This window comes from Equus przewalskii, chromosome 7 (genome assembly GCF_037783145.1).
Source record: "Equus przewalskii isolate Varuska chromosome 7, EquPr2, whole genome shotgun sequence".
Taxonomy (NCBI): Eukaryota; Metazoa; Chordata; class Mammalia; order Perissodactyla; family Equidae; genus Equus; species Equus przewalskii.
In genome coordinates, this window is record NC_091837.1 from 2,974,004 (window position 1) to 2,996,966 (window position 22,963).

A 22,963-nucleotide genomic window follows, 5' to 3' on the forward strand; every position below is an offset into this window, starting at 1 on the left:
GGGCCTCGGTTTCCCCGCGCGGCGGGGCGGGGCGGGGACAGCGCGGGTCTCGAAGCCGCCTGCAGGGGGAGCCCGTGAGCGGAGCGGCCGGAGCGGAGCGCGAGCGGCCGCCGAGACAGCGGGAGCCGGCGCGCGAGCGGCAGGTCAGCCGGGGTCCCGCTCGCGGGTCCCGAGGGTCCCGGGCGGGCGGCCGGGCGGCGGGGGGCCGTCGGAGGCTGCGGGCCGGGAGGGAGGGGCGGCTCGGTCCCCTCCCTTCGGGGCGCCCCGCCGCTGCGACCGTCTTCCCGCCTCCCGGGAGGAGTTCACGGGCCGGGGTCCGAGCCCTGCGGGCGGCGGGGCTGCCAGGGCGGGCCCGGGCGCGGGCGCACGTCCTAAGCCGGTCGGGGGCCGCGTGCGGACGCTCTGGCCGCCCCGGGCCCGGCCGGAAGGCGCGCGGGGCTTGCGGGAGGGGAAGGGGCGCGGGAGCGGCGGCCCAGCGGCGGGGCGCGGAGCCGGCGCCCGGACCCGCAGGTAACGGGCGGGCACCGTCGGTCGGTGCGTCTGGGCGCACGGCCGGCCCCGGGGTACTCGGCGACCTTCCGGGCGCGCCCGGCGGGGCTGGGCTGGGGGCGCAGAGGCGCAGCCCGGCGGGTGGGAGCCGGGGACGGGGCCCCACAGGTGGAGCCGCCGCGGAACCGGCATTCCGGGGGCGCGCGGACCGCGGCAGCCCCAGCGCCGGGCGCGGCCAGAAAGGGGAGTCTGCCCGCCTGCGCGTGCTGCGGACGGTGGTGGCGGGAGCCGGACCAAGCACCGCAGGAGGGGCCCGAGGCCGGGCGGGTGGGTGCGCGCTTCGGACCGGCCCTGGCCGCCTGCCGGGCTCCCCGCGACTGAGGTAGGAATGGCGGGAATGGTGGCGGCCCTCGAGGGATTTGGCGCAGGACGGCCCTGAGGGATGAAGGAGGGGGCCACCGGCCAGAGGAGCAGAGAGCTCTGCGTTCCGGGCACTGCCATCCCGCTTTAGACTTTAATTCCCCCCACTGTACAATGGGAGGAGGGGGTGGCCGAGGGCTCTGCGGCGGGAGAAGCGAGAAGCGGGAGGGTGGGTGTCCCTCCCGGCCTTCCCCAGGACGGGCTTGCGGCTGGCATCTAGGGACCATTAGGCCGCCCCCTTTAGCCGGTTCTCCCTCCCCATCGCTGGCAGCACCCAGGCCCGATTCCACCCACAGGCCTGTGTGCCCCTCTGGTTTGGAGCTCAGCCCGCCCTCCCCTGGGCCTCTGCTGTCCAGCTCCGGTGGGTTCCCAGCCTCTGCACCCTCCCGGAGACTCACCATGTCACTTCCATGTCCAGCGGGGCTGCCCCTGGATGTCCTGGCCCTGGGGCCCTTGAGGGAGAGCTCTTGGAGCGCAGTGGGCCAGGGAGGACCTTGTGGGCTCAGGGGCTGCTGAGGCTCGTTCCTCCTGCTGTGGCTGGTTCTGGAGGCCTTGGGTGGGCTGGAGAGCCCCTGCCCTGTGCACCAGACTCCCATCTCGGGGTCTCAGCAGGTCCATGGCAGGAGCTCCTCACTGCGGCTTGTCCGCTGGCAGTGGTGTCAACACCTCCTTGCTCTGCCCTTGCCCTGTGGGGTCTTCCTGGCTCTCCCAGGTCCTCGTGTCCCTTGGGTCACTGCCCCTCCATCCCCATCCCCTCAGTGCAGATCAGTTTCTGGGCTAAGCCAACTTCCCTGTTCACAGCCTCAGGGAGGCTGAGGGTGGCCAGACATGGCTGGCAGGGGACAGGCTTTGGGCCAGGCTGGTCCTGGCTGGCCTTTCGGGGCTTGCATGTTGCCTCCCTCATGTTGGGCTGTGAAGTTCAGGTCCCGACCACACCCTGATCCTGCCCCCTGGGAGCCCACAGCCTAAGAGGGCAATGGTTGGCTTCAAGGGCAACCTAATGGACTAGATATTTCAATGCCCAAACCTGGGTTCTGGTCTTGACTCACTCCCTAGTCGGCCTTGGGCGAGTCACTGCCCCGGCGAATCTGCCTTCTCATCTGTGAAACCAGCATGATGAGAAAAGCAATGCTTCACATCCGGGGTTGTGGTGGAGAGTAAATGAAAGGCAGGCCTTGGTTGGGGGGCTGCGGGGGAGGCAGACCAGAGGACAAGTCAGGGTCAGTCTTGAGCTGGGGAACCTTGGAGGGAGGCTGTTAGATTTGTGGGGTCGAAGGACACCACAAGGGATCACTGTCGCAGAGGGACACGTGGACTAGAGTCGGGCTGGGAGCACGCACTTGGCTTCAGGGCATCACACCCTGCAAAAGTCAGGGCCTCTGGGTGCCCCTGGGCGGTGCCTGCGGCGTCGGGCCACAGCCCCTGCTGGCTTCAGCGCTGACCTGAGATCCCGCAGTAGCTCCTGCTACCGTGTCACCTGCCTCATTTCCAATCCACCTTACCCTGGAGGAGCTGCAAGTGCCATCGCACCGTCTTGTGGGGTCTGTCTTGTCTGCACAACTCAGATGGGCACACGGGAGAGCCGAGGGAAGGATGGCCAGACGGATGGCAAAGGCGTGCAGGCTGGGCTGAGAAGGGCTTTTGGGGTGTGTGTCAAGGGATGCTGAGAAGACTGCCAGAGTCAGGTGCTGAGTTGACAAAAGGGACGGCGAGTCCCAGCCCCCAGGGAAGAGGTCTGGGCCCAGGAAAGCATTGGCAGCCACGGAAGGGAGGGTTGCCCAGTGTTCTGGAGGTTGGAGGGAGCAGTGGGGTTGCGGTGCCTGAGGGTGGGAGCCTGAAGGTCTGCACAGCCCCAGATGGAGGAGGGGAATTGGGGAATGGGCAGGAGCTCAGAGCTGGGATGCAGAGAGACGCCCCAGGAGACTGCTCGGCTGAACAGAGCCTGGGGGCTCTGGGTGGTGGCAAGGGGCAGCTTAGTGGCAGAGGGGCCCTGCGCTGTGGAAGCCATGGGATCCTGCCAGGGCCAGAAGGGTCTGGATGGAGGGGAAGAGCAGCTGCCCCTCGCTCCAGCCCAGCGAGGGGGGTGCCCAGGGAAGGCAAGATGCTCCAGCTTTCCAGGGCCCCCTCAGACCTTCTCTGACGTGCCTCTGAGCCTTGCACAGGCTGTTGTCTTTGCCTGGCATCTCTCCCCATCTCTCCCCTCACCTCCTCATCCTCCAAGTCTGGCCCAATGGCCCCTTCTCTGAGAAGCCTTCCAGATTCCTCTGGGCCCACACCCCCTTGTGCAGGACAGGCCTGTTTTAGAAGTTGCTGGGCAGGGGCTGGCGCACTCTCTCTGTGGCTCTCACCTCTGCTGCTGCTGCTGCTCCCACCAGGCCAGCTGTCACCTAGAGGAAAGGCTGTCTCAGTGCGCCATGGAGAGGCGGGCAGCACCACTCTGGTGCCTCCCCTGGTGGCTGGGCTGTGGTCCCTGCCCAGAGGCCCCCAGGGCTGGTGTCTGTCTGCCCATCCATCGTACAAGCATTCACCTCCGGCCCCTCAGTGGCCTCTGCAAATCATGAGCCGTGCACAAGGGGCCACTGAGGGGCCGAGGAGCAGTGGCATGGCCGTGTGGCCCCTGGCCCAGCCCATAGGCTGTGCCCGAGTCAGTCTGGTCACCCTCCTGCCCCGTCTCTTCAGCCTTCAGGGATGCATCATCACACCTTCATCCCAGAGACCGCAGAAGCAGGCCCACCTCCTTCCTGTCCTCAGTATAGTCACCCTCTGGGGCGCCCCTGGGGCCATGGACCTGGCACTGCCCCTTCAACAGGCCAGCCTTCTGCCAGGGTCTCAGCCCAGCCCCGCTAAGGTCTGTGTTCTCAGGGCCATCTAGAAGCTCCCGCATTCCCGTCTTCAGGCACCACAGTGCCTGTCATCCCCTTATTGGAGGGCTCTCTTGAGGGAGGCGCGGGTGCCCAGCACGCATCTCACCACTGCCAGCAGTGCACTTGCGGAACCGCGGTGTGGACGGGAAGCCTCTTGCTCCGGGTCTCAGGGACAGTGGGATGGAGCAGGAGTGGGACCCCGTCTGGGCTCCTTCCACCACAGGGTGGGCAGCCAGCACCTTTGTGTGAGGAGTGGCCCCTTGGAGGGGGTGTCGGCTGTGGTGGCCAGTGAGGGGGTGAGTGGCCACCTCAGGCTGGGGGGGTTGGCCTGCAGCCTCTCTGGCATCTGGCCCGGACACGTGGGGATGGGAGGGGGATTCTGGGCCCCGTGGGAGAAGGGAACGGTGGCAGGCCCTGGGAGCCTGGGGGTCTGGTGATGTGGCGGCCCCTCCGGGGCCAGGCTCAGTGTAGGAGCTGGCTCTCTGCACTGCCCTGCCCACATCCTGCCCCAAGGAGCTGAGAGCGGCAGCTGCACACCTGAGGGGGCAGTGGGGGAGGGGACACCACTGGGTACGGAGGGCCCAACCTGCAGCAAGTTCCTGAAGTGGGAGCCGCTGGCACCCTGCAGGGAGGGAGGGAAGAGGCGCCAGTGCTCGGTGGTGGCTCGCTGCCGGGCAGCACTAGCAGACGCCTGCCCTGCTCCGAGGGATGGGTTTGGAGAGGGGCTTGGTGGGACCCGGGGTCAGGGAGGCTCGTGCCCAGGCCTGGGCCCCTCCACAAGCCGGTCTTGCAGAGCCGGTGGAGGGCTTGTGGTGGGCGCAGGAGCCGAGCTGCCTGGCCAGCTGTTTCGTCTTTGCTTGTTGCCCTCTCCTCTCTGACTGAGCTCCCACGAGCCTGATGTCTCCATCTCCCCTCCGTGGCTCTCAACCATCTCCTCAGAGACTTGTCTCTGTGAGGTTTCTGTGAGAATTCCTCCTGCTGTCTTCAGGTGCCCGACTGTCGCTTCGACTGTGTGCACACCTCAAGCGCGCCACATCGACTGTGTTCTCTCTCTCAACCCCTCTCTTTTCCATTTCCAGGATTCGATATTATTTCTTGTCCATATTTGCCTGTTCTTATTTTGTTTCTGCCAGCCGATCCCTAAGTTCTCATTCTTGTTTATGGATGCAGTTCCTTTCTTTATCTCTTTCAAGATCCTAAATGTCTTTGAAAATCATCTTTAGATTATTACCTTCACCTGTTCTGGAGTGAGTTAATCTCCATATTTTGGATGCGATTGCTTACAGAGCTCCCCGTGGTCCAGCAGTTGGGATGCTGCCTGGCACAGAGTAGGTGTTCGGGAAACAAGTGCTACGAGAACGTAGTGGAGGATTCTCAGGCCGGCGTTCTGGAAGCCGCGGCTGCGGCAGGTCTAAGTCCCTACACGGGCTCGGAGCTTGGCCCTCGGCCACACCCAGGAGCAGGTGTGCCGGGTCCTGTCTGGGAGCTGGCGGGCACCTCTGTCCAGCAGGCTCCGGGCGGTACGGCCGCCATCTGGGCGTGTGCATAGAAAGCCTCGCTAGTCTGACGTACAAGGAGCCAGAGGTGGGCCAGGAAATACACGGGTTTTGATTAAGTAGAGTTTTAATTAAAGTGGTCTGGCTGGTGCAGGTGAGGAGAAAGGCAAGAAGAAGTAGCAGTTTTGGGTCTGAGTGCGGGAAATCCTATGGGGTTGTCCTTTCAAGACTCACCATGCTTGTTCCCCAGCTGTGTCCCTAGTTTGTATGGGCCAGCTTCTGCCCTCTGCCCTGTCCCCAACAAGGGACAATCACAGGGAAGTATTACGTTATTAATATTTAATTTCCCTCCCTGGCTAGCAACAGATGACTAAAGGATTAATTAGATAGACAGAGCCGACGGAGAGGGATAGGAAATTGCCAGATCCCAGCCCCGCCCCTGGCCCCCTCCCCCTGGGCCTCTACCTTCCTGTGGCTCTTGGAGGCCTCTGAAGGGAGAGAAGCAGAGAGGGACTGGGAGGCCCCGGGAAATCTTCCTGTGGCTGTGGTTGCATGGGCATCTCCCCCTGCTCTGGTCCGCCCTTAATGCTCACGGTAAGGCTGGCAGAGGTCATTAACCTCTTTGGGCCTTGGCTTCCTCAGCTGTAAAATGGGGTTCTTGGGGCTACAGCTGACCCCCGGCGCCCCTGCGCCCTCATTTCTCGAGCTCCCAAGCAGGCCGCACAGCTATTTGAGAGCCTGGAGTAGGGTGTTGGCGTCCGGGCAGAGAGCTCCTGGAGAGCGAAGTGTCTGGTGGCTCCGTGGTGGCTGGAGCCCAGTGGCACGGGCTCTTGTGAGCTGACTGTGTGCTTTGACTCCCAGTTCCTGTCAGTGACACATTAGTAGCTTGAAATCAGCCATAACGGGAGCTTTTACACTCCGGCAAAGGCCATGAGTCGTGGCGCCCCACCCCTGGGCCGATTTGCTGGCCCGCAGCTGGGAAGCCCCCAACCTTCCGGCAGAGGAGCCGGGTGGGAGGCAGCGCCCTGTCGTCCCCGAGGTGCCGCCCACTCCACTGCCTGCTCTGCTCCAGGCTGGGAGAGTCTGGTTTGCCAGGTGCCCAGGTTGCCTGTGGGGCCAGGGAGCCTCGCCCCGGGGCACGCTGGCGACTGGGGGAGCCTGCAGGAGCACTGCTGGAAGGGCAGCGGGGAGCCGACAGGCAGGGAGGCAGCTTTTAGGCGCTGAGCTCCTTGCAGGGCCGACCTGGGCAGGGGCTCCACTGCATCCAGCGACACGGGGAGGGCCCAGGCCTGGTGGACAGCAAAGGCGACTTCGGTTTAGTCAGGAGGGGCGCTGGTACCGGGTGACAGGGGAGCCCACAGCACAGAAGGAGGCGGGGGGACCCTGCGGACCGGGGTGCACAGGCAGGCGCTGGGGATGCCGGGAGAGCCGCACTGCACGCAGGGCTGGGTTAGGCCCTCGAAGGCCCTTCCACGCTGGCATCCGGCTCTCGTGGACTCAGCCCGCTTCCCAGGCGGGTGCTGGAGTGTGACCCATCAGCAGGGCTCTGGGCAGCGGGTCAGGAGGATCTTTGGTGGTTCCACATGTCCACTCCCGGGCAGGGCCCTCTGACCCCAGACGATGCTCTGGGGTGGAGTCAGGCTTCTCGCCTGGGCTGGTCAGCCTGGCAGAGGCTGCGGTGCTTCTCGGTGCAGATTCCCCTATTGAGGCCGTTGCCGGGGCACGAAGGACAGCAGGCATGAGGAGGAAGGTGGGCTGCTCTCTGGTGGTGGGAGGCAGGGCGGGTCCCTGGGGCTCGCTGGGCCTGGCCAGGCCTGACTGGACAGTGGTCTGCTGCTGCTGCTGGGCCTAGGAGGCCCCCAGGGTGGAGGCAGGCCTGGGCCTGTCATTTCCCTTCTGTAGAATGGGGACAGGACCCTGGACACACAGCCTCTGCAGTTGGGGGGCCCCTGGTGAGCTGTGCTCTGGGCTGCAGGCTGGGAGCACAGAGGGACACTCTGTGTGGCCAGGGATGGCACTCGGAGACTTGGTCTGGCCTGCCTCTGCCAGTGACATGCTTTGTGAGCAGCTGGCAGGTGCCCCATGTGTGACAGGGCCTGGGTGGGACCTGTTCACGGCTCTTGGTGCTGGGCCCCTGCCGGAACTGGCAGAAGCCCGCCGCCCCTGCCACTGGCCGCGGAAACCCCTTTGCTTCTCAGGGGCTTGGCCTCCTCTTCTCTCTCCCCCTGCTCCCTGGTGTTGGCGCTAGACTCTGAGCCTCCTGGTGGGCACAGAACACGCCCCTTGGGTGTGGCTGCAGCCCACGCCCGCCTAGCTCCAGCCACTGAGGCACATTGGAGTTAGAAGGAAACTTGGGGTTCACTTTGCAGCCCTCCATCACCGTCTGGACAGGGTGAGGGAACCCAACCCTTTGAACATGGCCAGGAACCCCGAGCAACCTCCTCCCAGCGATGCCAGTCCCGCTGGATCTCTCGTGTCCTGGAGGAGAGAGTGGGGACGCAGGCCCTGAGCCCACGTGCGGTGGCTGAAAGGCAGTGTGGGGCCTCTGGTCCCTGGGCGGGCGGCAGCCGCTGCCACGCACGCCTGGGGCCCCACGAGCACCTGGGCCTGGAGCGGGGTGGACTTGGCGTGGGGCCAGCCTGGGCAGCACACGTGAGCATGACAAGGTAGGGGCCGAGGTGATGGGGAAAGGCCCTGGCTGGCAGGAGGCATGGAGACCATTTCACAAGCTCAAGGGGGAACACTGGGGGTTTGGGGGAGACCAAGACCTCTGCTCCTGCTTCTGCTTCTGCGGGGGTCAATAATTCCTTACATTTCTATGGCATTTTGACTCTGGGGAAACCCTTTCAAATCTGTTTATTTCCTTCTTGTAGAATCATGGGTGAGAGCTGAAATGACCCCCAGAGGCTCTCTGGGTTCCAGCCTCCTCACTGTATCAATGGGGAAACTGAGGCCCAGTGCCTGCAGTCCCTCAGCAAGTCCTGGCGGAGCCCCCTGCTTTATGCCCAGCAGCAACTGAATTCAGTCTGTCCCGGCATCAGGCAGGCAGAAGAGCAGGCTGGGGAGCTGTGGGAGGAGGAGGGGAGGGGGCCGCCCCGCCCAGAAGCACAGTCAGCTGGCGGGGCTGCCAGGGGCCGGGCTCCCTTTGTGCCTGCTCCGCCACCCAGTGCAGCCCCACCAGAAAGGGCAAGGGGCTTACCTGCCAGCACTGGGCGACAGGACCAGGCAGCCCCCAGGTTCTTCCAGATCGGAGCTCTGGGGGTCTTGGCCTGTGCCTTAACTGGGCAGCGTAGGTAGGTGCTGGTAGTTCTCGAGGAGAGCTCTCGGGGATGCAGCAGACTGAGGCTGAGAGAGGGTAGGTGGGCCTGGGCGAGCTTGAGAGGTGAGCAGGCCTTTCTAGGAGGGTCGTGGGGGCGGCCGTGAGCTCAGGGACCCAGGAGACTGGCAGGGCTGTCACAGAAGGCTTGAGAAGCTGAGCATGGGGGACTGACGAGAGTGACTGAACTTTGGAAGCTCCCCAGAAAAAAAACAGAGACTGGGCCTGGTCCCTGGTCCTCTGAGTCCGGGGCGGGGAGGCGGTCCGGCGGGTTGTCCTCAGGCTGGCACCTGGCCTGCGGGGAGGGCGCAGGGAGCTGGTGGAGGGCTGGGAGCCTCCGCTGGGCCCCTCTGCCAGTGGTCCAGCTCCTCACGAGGCTTCTCCCTTGGCAGGTGCCCCGGGTGCTGACGCTGAGCTGAGCCAAGATGCCGCGGGAGCCGCTAGAGAGGGCCTGGTTTCTGGAGACTCGGAGTTGGCTGTGAAAAAACCCTTGGGGAGCCCCCCACTCCCCGGCACGGACGCTCTTGGCTCCTGTGAGAAGGGGGCTCCGGGGCCTGGGCAGGGCCGGCTGCGCTGCAGCTATGGACCGTGAGCTGGCCTGGCCCGCGTCCTTGCTGACCCTGCCCGTCTGCAGCCATGCCCACCGTGGGCTCCTTGGTATACATCATGGTGGAGCTGGCCATCGCTCTGCTGGCCATCCTGGGCAACATGCTGGTGTGCTGGGCCGTGTGGCTGAACAGCAACCTGCAGAACGTCACCAACTACTTTGTGGTGTCACTGGCAGCGGCCGACATCGCTGTGGGGGTCCTTGCCATCCCCTTCGCCATCACCATCAGCACAGGGTTCTGTGCCGCCTGCCACGGCTGCCTCTTCATCGCCTGCTTCGTGCTGGTCCTCACGCAGAGCTCCATCTTCAGCCTCCTGGCCATCGCCATTGACCGCTACATCGCCATCCGCATCCCACTCCGGTGAGCTGGTGGGCAGGGTGGGGCTGCCCCACATCCTCTCCCCCCGCACGCCTCGTGCTGCGCTTACATCTCTGAAAGGGCTGCTGTGCCAGGGTCTGATCTGTGCCCGGGGTCAGGGTAAACCCGGGGTCAGGGTGAGCCTGGGGCCAGGGTGGTGTCTGTGGTGGGTCTGTGGTGTCAGCATGTGCAGCTGAGGACGGGGCCACCGGGCTCAGTCTGGGGCTGCCCAGGGCTTGGCACGCGGCCAGCAAGCATGCCAATCTAGCTGCTCCCCATGGGCACAGGGCACTGTGGCCCTCCCGGGCCCCACCCCCCGGGAGACTGAGCCTACTGTGCTTTGGCTGTTGACAGATATGTGTGGCCTGGGCCTGGGCAGTTGCATCTGGGCTGTTCTTTACACAGCACGATGCTGGGGCGGGGCAGAGCATCACGGGAAACCACAGGACCTCAGAGCGAGAAGCCCGCCTGCCGCCTTCCTCCAGCTCCTCCGGGCTGGCCTCACAGTTTGCACATTAGGAAAATGACCCAGAGAGGGGAAGTGACTTGGCCAAATGCCACAGTGAGTCACTTGGACTTACATGCAAATTCTGTGCTCCTAAGGTCACCAAGGCCTCATAGTCTTGGAGACAGCCTGTGCACTCCGGGATGGCTGGTGGAAGGGGTTTTCACGGTGAATCCTTTGTGAAGTGACTTCATGAAGCCGTGTATTGTGTAAACGAGAACTTTCCCTGAGGCTGAGTTTACTTAGCTTGCCCTCCACCCACCCTAGGAGGTGCCTTTGTCTGCTGGGGGCCCTAGGGGCCTCCTTTCCCCACCATCTCAGAGCTGGGTCCCACATCCTGGGCGGCTGCAGGCCCTGAGGGGAGTCTCAGAGGACTGGGCAGCCGCATCCCATGGCGAGTCTCCCGGACAGGTGGGGTGCCTACCTGCAGAGCAGGCCACAGCGCCGCACGCAGGCTGAGGCGCCCCAGCGGGGGAGGAGCAGGCTCCATGAGCCGATGGAAACTGAGTGTCAGACCCGAGGGGGCCCTTCAAGGTCATTTCCTCTCATCTTCCGGATGGAAAAATGAGGCTCAGAGAAGGGAGCCAGCCTTCAGGGCCACACGACGAGTGGGCCTGGGCCTGGGAAGAAACGTGGCCTGCCACCCACTGTGACTTTGCAGAGCTGGGTTGCAGGGTGGCCCCTGTCTCCCAGACCTGTCCCTAGGCTCTAGGGGGAGGTGGGCACCCTCATCATTCTGCTCAAATGGAGGAGAGGAGCCCTGCAGGAGGCTCTGCATCTTCGGAGGGCCTAGGACTCTTGTCAAAAGAGGAGGGGACCCTGGCTGGCCCTAACAGAGGATCAGCCGAAGTGGGCAGAGCAGAGTCTAGAGTCCAGGCTCGCTGAGGGCCAGCTCAGCACACAGAAGCCTGTCTGTGGGCTCCCCAGTGGGCTGGAGAGCAAAGGATTGGCATCCACCTCCGGGGCCCAGCTGAGCATGGGCTGGGCCAGGCTGGCCCTGGCGGGATCACACAGAGGGAGACAGAGGCCTTGCTTTCACTTTCTTCCATGATTCAAAGGGCGACAGCATCCTAAGGAGAGAGCAGGCAGCTGGTCTCAGAAGAAAGGGCCTTGGCTTCTTTTTCTTGTCTCTGTTTTCTGAGAGTCAAAAGAATGACTCCCTCATATAGAAGGATGGGACATGCTGTGTGACCACAGAAAGTCAGCTCCCCCTCTCTGGGCCTATTTCCTTTTCTATAAAAGAGGATAGACCCTCTGAGCTCACAGAGGTGGTGGGAGGGTCTGGCGAGTGAAGGGGAGAGACAGGGCCCTCAGGAGGGCTGACAGCATGGGACCGGTGGGGATTCAGCTCTTTCTTGAGTGGCTGGAGGTTCAGAGCCAGGTCCCTTGATGGCTCCCGCCCCCTCACCTGTGGCCCAGACCCCCATGATCTCCCAGAGGGGCCTAGGTCCCCCCAGAGTGTAGCCGTTGGTGCTCCGCTTGCTGAGACTGTGGGAGGCTCAGCTGGAGCTCTTGGATCTGGGGCCTGACAGGGAGCACGGTGACAATGCTCCTCGTCTCTCTCGGGCAGAGGGCGTCCCAGTTGCCAGAGGACGTGGGGGCAGCATCTCCTTTGATCCTCACGGCCCATCCGGCCCTGTGGCCTGGGCGGCTGGGCTGGCCTTCACGTTACTCCTGGGGAGGCCAGAGCAGGAAGGAGAAGTGCCATCTGATGTGATGGACTCGGGGACCCTGCACGCTGCTCCAGACCCCCTTCGTACCCCCAGTGTCCTATTCCTTAAGGGCCCTGGGCCAGCGAGGGCCGGGGAGGGCAAGGTGCATGAAGGTGTCCATGTGGGAGCTCCTGACAGCAAGCTGCGCGCGAGGGGCACTGGAGGAGGCTGATGAGAAGCCAGAACTGGCGGCTCTGGGCCCCTGCCCCTCCTCCAGGCCCCCTGCCCTGCCAGTGGGGGTCCCACCTCCTCTACTGCCCTGTCCGCTCCACTCAGGAGCTCTATCTGGCTACTCCAAGGTCTAGGCTCTGACAAATGCCCTGGCCACCTAGCCCCAAGCCTGCACCGCTCACCATTCATTTCTTTTTTTTTTTGAAGAATTCCGTTTCAGAGCTGGCCCAGTGGCGTAGTGGTTAAGTTCATGCGCTCTGCTTCGGCAGTCCAGGGTTCTCCCCATTGTGGAGCTAGCACCGCTCATCAAGCCATGTTGTGGCAGTGTCCCACATAAAATGGAGGAAGACTGGCACAGATGTTCGCTCAGCAACAGACTTCCTCAAACAAAAAGAGGAAGATTGGCAACAGACATTAGCTCAGGGCCAATCTTCCTCACACACAAAAAAAGAATGAATGAATTCAGTTTCAGAAAAATCTATGTTCTCCTTCCCAAGTGCAGGGACCTTGGTAGTTAGGGCAGGGCCTAGTCAGGAAGTTGGTGAGAAAGAAGCCTGGCCAGAGGCAGAGATGGGAGCTCTTGGTGTCCCCAGAGGAGGGCAAACCCAGGGCGAGAAATAAGGCTTTCTTTTCCGGGGGGACTTGTGTACCATGGTCTCCTGTCTCTCACGTTAGCCCCTGGTGGGTGCTCTCTCTCCCTGGGAAACAGGCCGAGTAGCAGGCAGCAGTTGGTGCAAAGGCCTAAAGTCATACATGGTGAATCGCTCCGTGGGGACGAAACCTGAGTGCCCAGGCTTCTAAGGAGGGCAGGATGCGGAGAGAGGGCTCCCTGGAGGAGGTGACGCCGGGTGGGTCTTACAGGATGTGTGTGCTTGGAGGCGGGTGTAACAGGAAAGGACCAAGCCTGAGCAAAGGCCTCATGGAAAAGCATGTGGGCTCTGGGCCAGGGAGAGAGGACAGAGAGGGACGGACAGGTGGGAGGCAGGGTGTGAGGCTGGCTCAGGCCTGCCCGTGCCTGGGAGTTTGGGTTTCAGTCGCGGGTCAGTGGCTCTCTAATTCTTGGGTCATGGCTCCTTTGGACAGCTGGGAAAGCTCCGCCTTCTCGTCGGTGTAGGAGGAGATGCACAGGAAGCCCCACCTGGAATTGTGGGGGGTATTCTTGGATCATAGGACGAGCCCCCAACATGGGTGAACCCCCAGGAAGGGGCAGCCCGAGTCTGTGAGCGGAGGACACAGGCGTGCAGAGGCACTTCCAGATGTGGCAGCCGCTTCCTCTGACGCCTCTGGGCTCCCTGGAATGGCGGAGCGGTGCTGGGCAGCCTCAGCACCCTTCCACCGGACAGCCTGCATCTGGAGCCCAGGAGGCCAAGATATATATGGCTGTCTGAGTGGCCGAGGCAGCCTCGGGGATGATGCTGGGCCAGGCTGCGGCTCGGCTGTGGTTCCATTTGGGCCCTAATGCTGTTCCAGCCCCCCAGGGGCCTGGGTCCAAGGCCCTCAGCCCACAGGGTTTTCTCCTGAATAACAAAAGTAATCTGTTTTTTTTTTTTTTTAATAAGTAATGCCTGTACATACTAAAACATCAAAAAAGAACAAAAGGGTATACGGTGAAGAATTGTCCCCGTTCCCGCCTGCCCCACCTCCAGCTCCCTTGCTGAAGGGCGGTGTTGGGAATCCTTCCAGAGAGGTTCTTTGCACACACAGGCCAGAGCTCTTAATGTGTGTTTGTTTCTGTCTCCACAAGGGGCTGTCTTTTCAGAATGCAGTGGCAGCCTCTCCCTCCTGGGTTTCCGTGTCTGTAAAAGCAGACAATTGGACAGGCCAGGGATTTTCAGACCGTGTCCCCAGAAGCCCTCAGGCCAGGCCCTGACGTCCCCACCACCTCGTTCATTGAGTGCATATCACTGAGCCCGTCTCTTCCCCACACTGCCACTCCCCTGATTGCCTGGGAATGCAGGTGGGAGGGGCTGCTGCTGGAGAACAATTTGAAAAGCCCCAAAGCAGGTGGCCTCCAGTGTCCTCTACACACTGGGTATATACAGTGCCTATAACTGCTTGCTTCTGCTTGATTGCCTCAAATGACGGGAAGCTCACCACTACCTGTGGCAGCCCATTTGTGCTGTGAACAGCTCAGCTGAGAAACTCTTTCTTACCCTGAGCCACAGTCTGCCTCCCTGTTGTTCCCACCCACGGATTCTACGTTCTGCCCTCGTGGAGCAGTGCTCACGGGCCCCGGAGTCTTAGTCCCATTTTGCAAATGAGGAAACTGAGGCTCAGAGAGGCAGAGTGACAGAATATGGCTAAACAGGAACAGACCAGCCCTAGAACCCAGGCAGGGATATACTTTTCTCAGGAAAAATATCAACATTGAAATAGCCTCCCGTTCAATGAGATTACATAAATCACTACATGTAAAGCACTAGAAACAGTGCCTGTGCAGAGCCAGCGCCATGTAAGTAGTAAATGGGGAAAAAACCCAAAGCCTGTGCCTTGGCATTTGGGGCTCCAGGATAGGCAGACGGGCGTGCCTGCGGCCTGGCAGAGATGGGTGAGTGCAGGACCCGCTTCCTGCCAGTGCTGCTGCAGGTGCCCGCACCACGGAGCGCACGCGGAGCTCCTGGGAAGGGCCTGCCCGTCGCTGTTGGGATTCAGGGTCGATGGAGATTCAGAACTGACAGACCTACTTGGCCCGAGTTGCCTCTGGGCTCCTGGAACATCTACAGCAAGTCTCTTCCTGTCTTTGGGCCTCAGTTTCCCCACCTATAAAATGAGGGGGTTAGACTAGATAAGGGGTCAGAGGCCACAAGTTTGTTGTTGTTTTCTTTATTTGAATTAGTCGGCAACACTGAAACCAGGGGAGATTTTATGGAGAAAATCCGCTCCCCAGCCCCTGCTGGAGCCCAGCAGCGCCAGGTGCACGTCTTGCCCGGAGGCCAGGGGCTGAGGGCGCCAGCGGCCCCCGCACAGAGGAGGCGCCCTGCCAGCCTGCCTCGCACGTTTGCCAGCTGTAGGCCCCTGGGTTTGTCACCCACGGACTAGATCGTTTCTATGGGTGCTTCCAATTCTGGAATTAAGTAAAGCATGTTTTTTCTTGGCATCCACTGTACGTCCATGCCTCAGGGCAGAGAGGGATGCAGGAAAGCCCTGCCCCGGGGCCCAGGTCCAGTGGGGAAGGAAGAGCACGGAGCATAAGACACGAGAACCACCGACAGGTCTGATCTGGCTGGTTCCGTCCCCCGACCCAGTCCCCCTCTGAAGGGGAACCTGTTCCAGCATCAGCTAAGAGCAACACGGAGGTGATAACTTCCCCCGAAAGAAAATCACTCATTAATTCCCTCAAACCAAACTAATTAAGTTCCAGGACTAATGGTAATACTAGTATTAATCGTCTGAATGTCTGTGCAGTGGTTCCCCTCTCCAGGGTGCCTGCTCTCCTGTCACCTCCTGTGAGAAAAGGCGAGGCTGGGATGTGCACTGAACAGAGAGGATGCTGAGGCTGGGAGGTAGGAAGTGACTGGTCCAGGCCCTTAGCCCCAGTCACTGGGGGCCCGAGTGCCACGCTGGGTTTCTTACTCTGGGCCCTGCCTGGCCCTGGTTTCTCAGGCCTCTGATGCTGGTCTCCTCTCCCCAGATACAATGGCTTGGTGACCGGCACGAGGGCCAAGGGCGTCATTGCAGTCTGCTGGGTGCTGTCGTTTGCCATCGGCCTGACGCCCATGCTGGGCTGGAACAACTGCCATCACTGGGGGGAGGGCGAGAACCAGTCGCAGGGCTGCGGCGAGGGCCAGGTGGCCTGCCTCTTTGAGGACGTGGTCCCCATGAACTACATGGTGTACTACAACTTCTTTGCTTGCGTTCTGGTGCCCCTGCTGCTCATGCTGGGCGTCTACTTGCGGATCTTCCTGGCGGCGCGGCGACAGCTGAAGCAGATGGAGACCCAGCCTCTGCCGGGGGAGCGGGCTCGGTCCACGCTGCAGAAGGAGGTCCACGCCGCCAAGTCGCTGGCCATCATCGTGGGGCTCTTCGCCCTCTGCTGGCTGCCCCTGCACATCATCAACTGCTTCACCTTCTTCTGCCCCGAGTGCCCGCACGCCCCGCTCTGGCTCATGTACCCGGCCATCATCCTCTCCCACTTCAATTCCGTCGTGAACCCCTTCATCTACGCCTACCGCATCCGCGAGTTCCGCCACACCTTCCACAAGATCATTCGCAGTCACATCCTGAGGCGGCAGGAGCCCTTCAAGGCAGGGGGCACCAGTGCCCGGGCCTTGGCAGCTCATGGCAGCGATGCAGAGCAGGTCAGCCTCCGCCTCAACGGCCACCCTTCTGGGGTGTGCCCCAATGGCAGCGCCCCCCATCCTGAGCGGCGGCCCAATGGCTATGCCCTGGGGCTGGTGAGTCGGGCGAGTGCCCGCGAGTCCCCTGGAGACACAGGCCTCCCAGATGTGGAACTCCTCAGCCACGAGCTCCATGGGGCGAGCCCAGAGTCCCCTGGCCTCGAGGGGCCCCTGGCCCAAGACGGAGCGGGAGTGTCCTGACGACTCCCCGTGTCTGCCCCTTCCTAAGGGAAGGGGGCCTTTCTCTTTCTGGTTGGAGGAACCGCTCACGTTGGGAGATGAGTGCATGTGCCGGGAGACTCTTCTCGAGGCCAGTTCCTGCCGCGGACTGAGAGAAGGGAGCCCCGGCTGGAGCAGCATGAGGTCCAGCAGGAAGGTCTGGCATCCAAGGAGGTGGACGCATCATGCTGGGAGGGCCTGCACGAGGCCAGGGCCGCGGCACCAGGGCATCTTGGCTGGGTAGGCCCGGTCCCCGACTCCAGCAGCACGTAGAAGTGCCCCCTGGTCTCTGCAGAGCAGCCGTGGCGGAGCAGGCTGGCCGGCCCTGAGGCTGGGGAGTGGCCCCGAAGGCCCCCCGCCACACACGCACCACCCTCCCCAGACTTTCCCAGGTTCGGGAGCTGCTGTGTCCAGAGGTGGCATTTGACTATTTTTGACCAGGAGAAAATGTAAGCGCGAGGAAATCCTTTTTATTGTATTATCTTCCCTCCCTGGCTGCTGGGTCTGTTGTCAGTCCTGCTGCTAACCTGGCACCAGGAGTGGCCAGGGAGTCCCAGGCAGCCCTCTCCGGCTGCCGTGAGCTGCCATGTGCTTCTCACCCCTCAGTCCTGAGGCCACCTCTTGGGGTGACAAAGCTGGGCTTGGTGACAGGAAGTTGTAATGGAGCGGTGCCAGAGTGCGGGCTCAGGGAGCAGGTTGGGGCTGGCTGGCATGGGGTGTGCCTGGGCGGCTCAGAGCTGCCCAAGTGGAGGCTCTAGCTGACTGCCTTTCCTTCTGAGGGGAATGTTTTTTTCTGAGATACAATAAAAATGAGCCACATTGTGTTTTAAGCTTGTCCACCGAGAGTGGTGTCTGAATTCCTTTCCCTACTCCGTAGCCAGGCCTGGCACACATATATAAGTGTGTGTGGCATGTGTGAGAAAGCGTGTGCACACGTGCAGGCAGGCAGACACCCTGCCTGCCCAGGGGGCGGGGCCTCCCCCGGTTCCCATCCTCCAAGGGCACAGGCCGCCTGCTTGCACCAGAATCCAGATACCCAGGCAGAGCCCCAGACCTGCGTCCCTGTGCGAAGGGGCTATGGGAGGAGTGGGCCCTCTCCCGGCCAGCCTCCCTCCAGAGGCCCTGACCCCTGCAGCTCGGACATTCCCTCGGCCTGGGGACCAGGCTCCTCCCTCCCTCATGACCTTCCAATGTCCTCTGAGGAAGATCTCTTTGTCTGTTACTTTCTCAGAGCTGCGCCCCACCCTCCCACCACCCTGCTCCACCCCTAGGGTGGACAAACCACAGAAGGATCTAGAAACACATTGAGGGGGGGCTAAACTGCCTTCCCCCGGAGTCACTCACCTCCTACTCCCAACAAGAAACCTGCGAGGAAGGGAGTTTCCTGCTCTGACGCCTGCCCCTGGGGCCCTGCCTGACAGGTGCTGCCATCTTTCTGTGATGGAGGAGTTTGAGGCCCAGGGGGAGGTCAGCGCCCTGCCCCAGTCTGAGGGCCAATCTGGTCTCGAGTCTCACAGGCACACTCAGGCGGGGCTGGGGCAGGGGTGTTAGAGCTTCATGAGCCCCATTGTACAGATGACTGAACAACAGAGAGACTAAATAACCTCTCTTGAACAGAGAGGTTAAATACTTGGCCCAGGTCACACAGCTAGTAAGTGGCGGAGGTGAACTTAAAACCCAGGTCTGTCTGACTGCAAAATCCATGATCTTTTTTTCCATTACCTTATGATGAACTAATTCAACCTAAACCGAAAAGTATAGAACGATACCATGTTTCCACTACTCTGCCCAAGAAATGAAACATTACAACCACAGCGGACGTCTCTGACCCCTCCCCATGTTGTCACCCTGCTCCCTGCACCTGGAAACGAGTGCTTTCCTGGACTTCATTTTGCTCCACAACAAGTCTTTATACTTTTACTGCATAGATGCATACGTGAGCGTCCCCAGACCGACACAGGGCTGTTTCAGCTGTATTTTCCTGTTACATCAGCCACAGGCCTGCAGACTGCTGTATGGAAGAGACACCCAGGATGCTTTGGGAAGCCCCAAAGCCTGTGCCTGTGCTCCAGGGACCCTGGGTGGGCCCAGGCAGCAGTACTCCCGCAGGGTACGGGACGGCCAGGGCGGAGAACCACTGAAATAAATGCACGGCCCCCGTGTCCGCACCAGCTTCCTCCTCCCTCCTGCTTGCTCTGGGCAGTGCTGGCTGTGGGCCGAGGGCAGAATGATGGCCTGCGTTGTGCTGAGGAGGCCAGGAGCACAAATGCTGTCGGGGCTCACGACCAGTGGGTGGGGAGAGGCCGGAAAGAGAACCGCAAAGGTAGAGAAGGAAGAAGCATCGTCCTCCAGCCTTTTCTGAGGCCTCTTGGGAGCCCAGCTTTGGGTGCTGGGCGGTGTGGGGCCAGGCTTTGGGACGGGGGAGGGACAGGGCCGGGGGCTCAGGAAAGGCTTCAGGTACAACAGAGCCCCGACCCCTCTCAAGGCCAGCCCCTGGGCCGGCTCTGGAGCACAGGCCGATGTGACTGTGGTGTCTCGTCTCCACTCCACCACCTGAGGGCTCCCACTGTGAGCCAGGCCTCGAGTGTGAGCCACGTGCACAGACAGGGACGGCGCAGTGTCGCTCCCCAACTTTAAGGGGCAAAGCCCACCTCAGTAGGAGGAGGTGCCCACAGAAGCAGCATCAGGGAGACGTGAAGACTGGCCCAGCCCTGTGAGGTGCAGACACGTGTCTGCCCTGGGCCAAGCTGCGGGGGACACCACCAGGGCTGCCCCGAGACCTACAGCTCTGTCCAAGGGCCCCTCCGCCCTCTCCTTGCTCGTCCCCAAAGCCTGGGGGTGGATGGCATGCCTCATTCAGGCCTGTCCTGAGCATGAAGGTCCCATCACAGAACCTATCCTGGTAGTGGCCCCAGCCCCTCTCCATGGCAGGTAGCCAGGCCCCAGGGAGGCCTGTGAGCAGAGGCCTGGCTCAGGCTGGGTCCTGGCTCATCACTAGCCGCCAGGAGAGACAGGCCCTCTGGAAGGCTCCCTTCCTCCTCCTCCACTCACCGGCTCTCTTGAAACCCTACTTGTACAAACATGGGTGTAAATACAAACCCATTTGTATTACGGCCCTTTGCTCTGCGAGGCCTCACGCAAAATGCCCTGGCTCCCGGGAGCCTGCCCGGGGAGCAGGTACAGCCTCAGTTCTATGCGCGCTGACCAGGGGATAAGCTCTGGAGACGAACATGGCAGGGCAGGAATGAGGGGCAGCCTGGGGAGTCACAGGAAACGAGAGGCTGACGCCTCCGGATCTGGGGGCTGGGACTCAGCATCCCAGAGCTGGAACGCTGGCCTGCTTTTCAGCTGTGCTGGGGAAACAGGAACCTGGGGGCTCACGGAAGCCGACTGCTCGGGGAATGGGAATGGCTGTGTGCAGCCTGCCACCACTTCTGGGGCTGGAAAGGCGTGTCAGGATGGCACCCTGTGCCTGGAACTCTCCTATCCTGCCATGCCATGCAGTCCCCTGGCATGACCACTCCTGTGGATTCTCGCCATGGTGCACACTCTCCCCCTGAGCTCCTGTGCTGGGCCCAAGTGCTGCCTGAGTGTGGCGGGTGACACCCCTTGGCTGATGGGGGAGGTTACCTCACAGGGGAAAGAACTCAGGGAGACCTGGGGTCTGCTGTGAGGCAAGTCACTCCCTCCCAGGCCCTTATCGTCTCTGAAAAGTGGAGAATGCTCTCTAAGAGTGTCAGATCACCACCTCTCCGTCCTCCCCACACCTACCCCTCCTCTGTCCTGAGGCGCCCCGCACTCATCATTAGGGGTAACTCTCACTGTGGGGACAGCCCGTCAGGCTGCAGAGCCGGTGGGGGGCAGGAGAATGTCAGGTAACTCAACAGCCTCGAAGGAGAGGGATGGACATAGATCACAGAGCCTGGGTGTGGAAGGCAGCTTTCTCGTGCTCGGCCCTGACCGTCTCTTTTGCCAGAGGAGAAAAGAGCAGCTCAGCAGAGCTTCTGACCAGACCCCGGTTCTCCCCCGAGTCAGGCTTGGAGAGGGGCTTGGCATGGGGAGAGGCCAGGCCGGAGCACCTGCAGCACAAAGCTGGGCAGGTGACAGGTGTGGCTGACCCAGTGTCCTCTAAGGGAGGGATTTTCCCTTACCAATGGGAAAGGCTTTGCATGGAACCGTTCACATCTCTTCACTTTGCCCGGGAAAGCATTTGTGTGTGTGTGTGTGTCATTTTGCAGGCTCTGCCATCTGGACTGGCCCCTCACAACCTGTAAGCTCTCAGAGAGGACTCGGTCTGGACGGAGCAGGCTGGAACTTGAGCCCCTTCTCCTGACTCTCCGTCTTCTCTCAGCCACTCACTGAGCACCTGCTCATGAACGCTGAGCCTCAGGGGGCAGGGGCCACAGGGCGCCAACAACCAACCAAGGAAATTCAGCCGGATGCAGCCTGTCTTGGGTGCAATGGGAGGTGAGGGCCGTGAGCGGGATGCAGGCTCTGGGAGGGCGGAGGAGGAGCAGCTCTCAGACAACTGGGGGGTGAAGTCGCGTCAGCCTTTCACAGGCCAGCGGTCAGCCGCGGGGCCGTCCCTTCAGGGTGTTTGTGAGGAGACACGAGTGAGCAGGAGCTGAGTAAATGTGCGCCCGATTTGCATCTGCCTACACAGAATTATGCCATCCTCTTGCAGGCAATTTTCAACTTAAAATGTTGTCAGAGGGTTGTCACAGTTTTGATCTTTCTTTTCTTTTCCTTCTCAATCCACCCACATTTTCTAGTTAAGTTGGAAAGGAGAGTGAGGGGGATAGAGCCTGGTTTAGATTAGAGATTTTTGGAATTGTTAAAGTTAGATGGGATTTTAAAAAATTTTCTAGTTTTCTCCTAGGAAAATTCAGGCCCAAAGGCCAATGTCACAATGGTCTGCAGAACTTTCAGAGACTGGCCAGGCGCTCTGTAGTCGTCTCCAGACTGTCTGTTGGGTTTCAGCTTGATTCTCTTTTCTGCCTGGTCCAGAGATGCCAAAGAATGCCACCGCTCGCCCCTTCCAGCCACCGCCCTGCTCCCCTGAGCTCTGAACGGCGAGTTGGCACCACGTTCCAGCCCTGGCCTTGCCACGGACTTCTTCTCTGACTATGGGCAAGTCACCCTCTGAGCTGCCATCGTGCTTTTACATAAAACGGGGTAGTAAATGTGAAGGTGCTTTGGAAGCTTTTGTAACATAAACGCCCAGGATCATCATTAGTGCAATGACAAAGCCATTCTCCCTTCAGAGCACACAAGAGGGCAAGCGATCAGAGCTCTGGGCTTCCTGCCATCAGAGAGTGGAAAGGAGGCTGGAAGGGAAGAAAGATGGAGGGGAAAAGAGGGCTGCTCCCCTGGTTCCTATATTCTGTGCTCTGTCATGGCCCGGCCGGCCATCGCCAGGGAGAGAAGCATGGTGAGTTTGAATTTAAACCAGGCACCTGGAAGGCTCTGGCGGCTGTGGGGCTGGGAGGCGGGTGTGGAAACCGGCAGATGACTTAGGCAAGGGGCGCTGACTATGGATCATTTGCTGTCTTCAGCCCCATCCTGTCCTATATATTTATTAAAGTCTCAAATCCAGAGCAGTTGGGGATTATCAAAGAGCTGAACAGAGAAGGGGGCTGAGAGAATCAGGATTCAAAATGACCTCAGGGGGCCAGACAAACTAAGCAAAGACCAGGGTGGAGTCCTGTGATGAGTTTGAAAAAACAAACGTGCAGGGAGAAGACATCAGTCCATGTCAAAACGACATGACATTTCAGTGGCTAACTTCAGCCTTGGCTAACTCCGTGGGAAATGCCAGAAAAAGAAGCAACTGCAGCCTCAAGCTGCACCCCATCACAGTTAATAGGAGCCCCAGGCTGGAGGAGCTCACGGTCTGGCTCAAGGCAGGAGACTCGTGCTCGGTTCGCAGCACCACAGACGATCATTGACAAACTCAAGCACCACACGTGAAAGTGCCTGCCGTGAGATGGTGGCCTCAATTACACCCAGCAGAACTAACAAGTGGCCGAAGAAAGGCGATCAAGACAGGGAGGGTCTGGACACGGAAACTGAAAATGATCGGAGAAAGTGAGGTCGGAGACGCCTCAGGGAGCGCCGTGGCAGCAGGTGAGCAGACCAGAGAGGGAACCCGCTCGCCGTGTGCTGTTCCGGAGGACACACTAGCCTTGGAAGGACAGCCTGTAGGAGTTCCGGGGCTCGCAGGGCTCTGGTGGAATAACTAGTTCATGTCTGAGGCCACCAGGCTGCAAAAATTTCCCAGCTGGGTCTTCAGTGCCCTCCAAGGGCACTCAGACGCTCACTGGCCTAGAAGGGGTCTGGGCACCCTCGTAGGCCCTTGAGCAGCCTCCCCTGAACCACCAGGCACAAGGCCAGATAAGAATGGCTCATGTTTCTGGCCACAATTGTCAGTCTTAGGATCCTGGAAGCCCAGAGCAGGTACGGGGGATAA

General features: G+C 61.1%; 2 protein-coding genes across 3 annotated transcripts; one reads left to right on the forward strand and one right to left on the reverse strand.

Moving 5' to 3' along the window:
* Positions 1 to 10: 10 nt before the first annotated feature.
* On the forward strand, positions 11 to 17,324 carry ADORA2A (adenosine A2a receptor). Of its 2 annotated transcripts, none has more exons than XM_070628196.1 (3): positions 11 to 143; positions 8,978 to 9,553; positions 15,570 to 17,324. In XM_070628196.1, exons 2-3 carry the CDS (start codon positions 9,222 to 9,224, stop codon positions 16,474 to 16,476), a joined length of 1,239 nt encoding a protein of 412 aa, XP_070484297.1. In that variant the 5' UTR covers positions 11 to 143; positions 8,978 to 9,221; the 3' UTR covers positions 16,477 to 17,324. The 2 variants fall into 2 exon arrangements, with proteins under 2 accessions (XP_070484297.1, XP_070484298.1); XM_070628197.1 differs by lacking the exon at positions 11 to 143 and adding an exon at positions 435 to 510.
* Positions 145 to 990, reverse strand: LOC139084622 (proline-rich protein 2-like). The gene has a single exon (XM_070628016.1). The coding sequence runs from the start codon at positions 988 to 990 to the stop codon at positions 145 to 147; it is 846 nt and encodes a 281-aa protein (XP_070484117.1).
* Positions 17,325 to 22,963: the final 5,639 nt, after the last annotated feature.